The 6,525-nt window shown below is 67.1% G+C and overlaps 2 protein-coding genes across 2 annotated transcripts in view; one reads left to right on the forward strand and one right to left on the reverse strand.

Annotated features, from left to right (window-relative positions):
• Window positions 1–3,541, forward strand: AMIGO1 (adhesion molecule with Ig like domain 1). The gene has a single exon (XM_041422731.1). The coding sequence runs from the start codon at window positions 146–148 to the stop codon at window positions 1,625–1,627; it is 1,482 nt and encodes a 493-aa protein (XP_041278665.1). The 5' UTR covers window positions 1–145; the 3' UTR covers window positions 1,628–3,541.
• A 1,227-nt stretch (window positions 3,542–4,768) lies between these two features.
• ATXN7L2 (ataxin 7 like 2) overlaps window positions 4,769–6,525 on the reverse strand; it is a 6,116-nt gene continuing 4,359 nt past the window's right edge. The window contains exons 9-10 of the mRNA XM_041422727.1: window positions 5,412–6,204; window positions 4,769–4,978 (exon numbers count right to left, since the gene is read on the reverse strand). Of these exons, the coding sequence (XP_041278661.1) occupies window positions 4,964–4,978; window positions 5,412–6,204 (808 nt within the window). The 3' untranslated portion in view covers window positions 4,769–4,963. The remainder of the gene's footprint in view (window positions 4,979–5,411; window positions 6,205–6,525) is intronic.

Here is a 6,525-nt window from a genome sequence, read left to right on the forward strand (position 1 = left end):
CAAGCCATGACACCTGGTGAACCCTCAGCTTGGCACCTGCTGTGACTGAAAGCCACCCTGTGCAGTGACACTGGGTGACCAAGCCACTCCACATCGTGACACCATGTGAAGCCCCCCCCACTCTCCACGCTGCATTGTCCCCGTCATGCCACCATCCCGTCAGTGCGTGGCCATGCGTGTCCCCGTGCTGTCCCTGCTGCTGGCGCTGTCCCTGCTGTCCCCGTGGGGGTCTGCGGCCGGGAGCTGCCCCCCGCGCTGCGTCTGCGCCTCCAACCTGCTCAGCTGCTCTCAGGCCAACCTGAGCGCGGTGCCGGCGCCGCTGCCGCGCTTCACGGCCGTGCTGGACCTGAGCCACAACAACGTGACGCGGCTGCGCGCGGACTGGGCCCCGGCGCGGCTGCCGCACCTGCACGCGCTGCTGCTGAGCCACAACGGGCTGGCCTTCGTGTCCACCGAGGCCTTCGCCCACGTGCCGCGCCTGCGCCACCTCGACCTGTCCTCCAACCGCCTGCGGACGCTGGACGAGAACCTGTTCAGCGACCTGGGCGAGCTGGAGGTGCTGCTGCTCTACAACAACGAGATCGCCACGGTGGATCGCACGGCCTTCGAGAACCTGGGCCGGCTGCGCAAGCTCTACCTGGGGCAGAACCGCATCGCCCGCTTCCCGCTGGAGCTGCTCCGGGAGGGCTCCCGGCTGCCGCAGCTGGCGCTGCTGGACCTGTCGGCCAACCGGCTGCGGGCCGTGCCCGCGGGCGAGCTGCAGGCGCTGCCCGCCTGGCTGCGCGACCGCCTCTACCTGCACAACAACCCCCTGGCCTGCGACTGCCTGCTCTTCCAGCTGCTGGACCGCGGCCGCCGCCGCCACCTCAGCGCCGTGGAGGATTTCCAGGATGAGCTGCGCTGCTTCCCGCCCGGAGCCACCGCTCTCGTCAAGATCCTGGAGCTGGCGGGCAAGCCGCCTCTCAACTGCAGCAAGGCACGGGAGGCCGTGCTGGAGGCGCACCTCGGGGACAGCGTGACGCTGGGCTGTGACAGCCGCTGGCAGGGCGTGCGCAGCCGGCACTGGGTGACCCCGGGCGGGGAGCGGGTGCTGGGGGACGGGGGCAACGGCAGCGTGGTCCTGCTGGCCAACGGCAGCCTCCAGCTGCGGGCGCTGCGCCCTGAGGATGCCGGCACCTACTCCTGCTGGGTGGCCGGACCCCTCCTCAACGAGACCCTCTACGTGGAGCTGCTGGTGCACAACTTCACCCTGCACGGCCCCCACGACACCCTGAACACGGCCTACACCACTCTGGTGGGCTGCATCCTGAGCGTGGTGCTGGTGCTCATCTACCTGTACCTCACCCCGTGCCGCTGCTGCTGCTGCCGCGGCACCGAGAAGCCGCCGGCGCCACGCGACGACAGCATCAACTCCTCGGTGCTGAGCACCACCCCGAACCACGCCGGGGGCACCGGGGAGCCCTGCGGGTCCCACATGGCCTCCAGCGCTGGCACAGGGCAGAACGGCCGGTTCAAGGGCGGGGGGACCCCCCCGCTGCCCGCCCGGCAGGGCCCCAAGGCGCAGAGGAAGGTGTCGGATCCAGACTCGGTGAGTTCCGTCTTCTCCGACACGCCCATCGTGGTGTGAGGGGACGCTGTGGGGACAGTCCCCAGGGACACCCCGTGTCAGCCACTGCAAGCTGTCCCTGGGCAGGAGGGGTGGCCAGACGCCCACTGCCGTGTCCCCAGCTTGGGGGGTCACACCATCACACCCCAGGACTGAGCATCGCTGCTGGCCCCACCGAGGTCACCGACACCATGGGACAGTGAGGGACTAAGATGTGACACACACTTTGGGGACAGTCTCCCACCACAGTGACCTGTCCCTGGGCAGGAGAGTTGGCCAGACTCCCACCACCATGGCTTCAGCTTTTGGGGGTCCCATCATCACCCCAGGACTGAGCATCGTCCCACACCCCCACTGAGGTCACAAGGGACCGTGAGGGACACAGCGTGTGAGGAGACACACCATGGGGACAGTCCACTGGGACATCCTGTGTTCCTACTGCTGCTGTCACCTGTTCCCCATGGACATGCCACGGGCAGAAGGGGTGGCTGGACCCCTACTGCCATGTCCCCAACTTGGGGGGCAACACCATTGCCCCTCGGGACAGAGCATCACTGCTGGCCCGCACCCAGGTCACTGTTCAGCTGCAAGGGACAAGGATGTGACACCATGGGGCAGTCCCCCACTGTCACCTGTCACCAGGCAGGAGGGGTGGCCAGACCCCCCCCATGTCCCAGCTTTTGGGGGTCCCACCATCACCCCCCAGGACTGAACATCATCCCTGGCCCCTGCACTGAGGGACTGCGAGGGACAAGGGTGTGAGGGGACACGCCATGGGGAGTCCCCAGGGACATCCCGTGTCCCCACTGCCACTGCGAGCTGTCCCCAGGCTGGAGGGGTGGCTGGACCCATCACTGTGTCCCCAGCTTTTGGGGATCCCACCATCACCCCCCAGGACTGAGCATCATCCCTGGCCCCTCCCAAGGTCACCGGGGGACTGCAGTGGACAAGGGTGTGAGGGGACACGCCATGGGGACAATCTCCTGTTGTGAGCTGTCCCTGGGCAGGAGGGATGGTCAGACTCCCACCACCGTGTCCCTCGTTTTTGGGGGTCCCGCCATTACCTCTCAGGACTGAGCATGGCTGCTGTCTCCTGCAAGCTCACCGCAGGACCCCAGGGACACGTCTCTGTGAGGACAGCGTGGCCACCAACTGCAGGGCATCAGCCCCACCAGGCACTGGAGGACTGAGGGACAGTGACACACAGCTGTGAGCCCCCAGGAGCGGCAGCACCGGGCAGAACCCCCCTCCTGCAGCCCCGGCCCCCCCATTCCCCCTGCCCCCTTGGCATGTGCATGGCCAAGCATGAGTCCCCTGGGGAGCATGTGCCACCCCCATGGGGACACCGGGGGTGTGTCAACCCCCTGGGGAACCCCCAACACCTCCTGACCCCCTGCAACCCACAGCTGCAAGCAGAGCCCCCTCCCCCGCAGGGGGTGGGAGCCGGGGGCTCCTGCACCCCAAAAAGGGGGTGCCCCCTCCCATGGGTGCCCATGGGTGTCCCCATGCCAGCCCAGCCTGTGTCCCCCGTGCCCCCACCCCGGACATTCCCCTCCTGCACCGGGCAATGCCCACCGATGCCTTGGCCAAAATAAACGTGTTTCCCTCGTGCCTGTGCAGCCTTCACCCGCCCTTGGGGGGCTCCCAGGGATGTCCCCTTGCTGCCCTGGGGGTGGGTTGGGGACAGGTGACAGTGCTGGGGGACTCCCCGGGGTGAGGCTGGGTGGGGGGCCCTGCTGCCCTTCGCACCCCATCGGGGGGTGAGTTAGGGGGGCAGGGGGAGGCACCCCGGTGACCCCAGTGTGCCCACCCGGGGTCCCTCTGACCCCGACACGCTGTGCTGGGAGGGGCTTCTGAACCCCTCCTATGGCCAGCCCCTGCTCACCCCCAGCACCCAATGACACCCCTAGCACCTCAATGACCCTCATGCCCCCCCAGCACCCCAGATTCCCTGTGGTCCCCAGTACCTGCCCTTTAACCCCCCCAGCCCCCCAGTGACCCTCCCAGGACCTCCCCGCTGTACTGAGGCCACCCTGAAGCAATTCACTGATCTCCCCAGCCCCTTAATGACCCACTGCCCCCCAAGTCCCCAAAGACCCTTTATGGTCCCCTGTAGCCTCCTAGCACCCCAATGAACCCCACTCACCCTTATGAGCCCCCACCTGCCCCCTGAGCACCCCCAAAATCTCCTGTTTGGGGACAGGGGACAGTGCTGGGGGACTCCCCGGGGTGAGGCTGGGTGGGGGGCCCTGCTGCCCTTCGCACCCCATCGGGGGGTGAGTTAGGGGGGCAGGGGGAGGCACCCCGGTGACCCCAGTGTGCCCACCCGGGGTCCCTCTGACCCCGACACGCTGTGCTGGGAGGGGCTTCTGAACCCCTCCTATGGCCAGCCCCTGCTCACCCCCAGCACCCAATGACCCTCATGCCTGTCCAGCACCCCAAAGATTCCCTGTGGTCCCCAGTACCTGCCCTTTAACCCCCCCAGCCCCCCAGTGACCCTCCCGGGACCTCCCCGCTGTACTGAGGCCACCCCGAAGCAATTCACTGATCTCCCCAGCCCCTTAATGACCCACTGCCCCCCAAGTCCCCAAAGACCCTTTATGGTCCCCTGTAGCCTCCTAGCACCCCAATGAACCCCACTCACCCTTATGAGCCCCCACCTGCCCCCTGAGCACCCCCAAAATCTCCTGTGGTCCCCAGTATGCCCCCATCCATTCACCGAGCCTCCCCAGCACCCCAGTGACCCCATTTACCACCACCCAGCACCCCAGAGAATCTCAGTGACCCCACTGACCACTTCCCAGCCCCCCAAAGACCCTTATGGGGCCCTGCCCACCCTCAGCACCCCAAAGACCCCTTTTGCTCCCCAGTTACCCTCCACAGCCCCCCCAACAAGCCCCCAGTACCCCACTGCCCCTCAACACTCTGAACAGCTGCAGTGACCCCTTCCAGCTCCCCAGTGACACTCCCCAAGCCTCCCAATAATTCCCACTGAGCCCCCCCAGCCCCCAAAACCATGGACCGCCAGCACTCTCTTTCCCCCACTCTCCACCACACAACTCTTTTTTTTTTTTCTCTTTGTTTTTTTTTTTTACAAAAAGAACAAAAACAGCAACAACCGTTTCTTATAAATATCCGCGGCCGACGGGGCCCGGGAGGTCCGGGGGGTCCCCAGGGCCGCCCCCCCCTCCCGGGGCTGGTTTAGCAGCAAGAGAACAGAACTGAGAGTTTTGAGGTATTTTCTGGAAGTTTGGGATTTTTCCTTCGTGTTTCCTTGGGATCGTTTTTTCCCTCTTCATCGGTTTTCTGGCGTTTCCCGGTGGGGAGGACACAGGGGGGCCCCCGGTGACCCCTCTGTTAATGGGCTTTGGACTGCAGGGGGGAGAGGGGACGAGTCAGTCCTACACTGGGGACAGGGGACCCACAGGGACCCTCCACAGGCTTAGGGGAGCCCCACGGTGTCCCCAGGCTTGGGGGGTCCTCAGGGAGGTGTCCCCCACAGGACAGAATGTCCCCCCACAGGGCCGGGTGTCCCCTACAGGACAGGGTGTCCCCCACAGGACAGGGTGTCCCCCCACAGGACAGGGTGTCCCTTACAGGAGAGGGTGTCCCTTACAGGACAGTGTCCCCCCACAGGACAGAGTGTCCCGGTGCTCGCCCCCCTCCAGCCCATGCTGTCCCCCCCAGGACAGGGCATCTCTCAGGGCCCAGTGACCCCAATCCCAGCGTTCCCCATCCCTGCTGGTCCCAGTGACCCTCAGGGGGGTTCCCCAGGGTCACCACCCACCCCACCCCCCAGCCCTACCTTCAGGGCGCTCCTCTTCTCCTCGAAGCCCAGGGGTGTCCCCGGCTTCTTCCTGCGGAGGGAGCCCCCCGAGCCGGAGCTGCCGGAGCCGGGGGGCGTGGGGGGCCCGGGCAGGGGGGGCGCTTTGGCCTTCAGGGCTCGGCAGTAGGTGGCCGCGTTCTTGCGCTTCTTCACCTCGTCCTCAGAGAGCCCCCGGGGGGGCCCCCCCAGCCCCAGCCCGTGCAGCGGCGGCGTTTGGGGGTCCAGGGCGGCGGGGGGGGCACGGCAGGGCTGGCCGGGGGGCGGCCGGCGCACCCGCGGGGTCCCGTTGAGGATGGCGATGGAGGGCGAAGCCGGGGGGGTGAGTTTCGTCTTGCCGGGGGGAGCCAAGCCCTGATTTTTGCCCTTGACGCTGTCCCCCAAGCAGGTCCGTTTGTAGGGGGGGCTGCCGGCCGTGGGGGGGGGCTGCCAGGGCCGGGGCTCCGCGTCCGTCCCGCCGGGCGCCTCCCGTGCCCGGGGGGATTTGCTGGCCTTGCTGGGGGGCAGTTTGCTGAAGGAGGGCGAGGGGGTGTTGGCGGGGAGGGGGGAGGTGATGGACTGCGTGCCCCCTCCCCCGCACTCGGGCTGGCTGCAGGCGGCCGCCGCCGGGGGCGACCCCACGGTGTAGGTGAGGCTGGTGGGGACCCGGCAGCCCCCCGCCGCCGAGAGGGTCCGGAGGGGCGGGGAAGGGGCTGCAGGGCCGTAAAGGGGGGCAGCGGGGCTGGGGGGCGCTGCGGGGAGGTGAAGAGCGGGGACGACGGCTGGAGGGATCTTCCTGTGGGAAGGGAGGGGGAGGGTGAGATGGGGAGCCCCCAAAATCCCTGCTCCCAACCACATCCCCCCGGTTCAGGGGAGAGAGGTGAGGTGGGACCTCTCCAAATCCTCATTGCCATCCCTCCAGCTCCACCTTATCCTCCCCAGTTCAGGTGTGGAAAGGTGAGATGGGAGCCCCCACAAATCTTCACTCCCAGCCCTGCAGCCCCACCTTGTCCCCCCGAGTTTGGATGGGAAGGGGTGAAATAGGATATCCCCTCAAATCTCCATTACACCCCAATTCAGGTGAGGAGGGGGTGAACAGAAGCCCCGCCCCCCCCCC

The sequence above is a fragment of the Onychostruthus taczanowskii genome, unplaced genomic scaffold (assembly GCF_017590055.1).
Source record: "Onychostruthus taczanowskii isolate IOZ18803 unplaced genomic scaffold, ASM1759005v1 scaffold74, whole genome shotgun sequence".
Taxonomy (NCBI): domain Eukaryota; kingdom Metazoa; phylum Chordata; class Aves; order Passeriformes; family Passeridae; genus Onychostruthus; species Onychostruthus taczanowskii.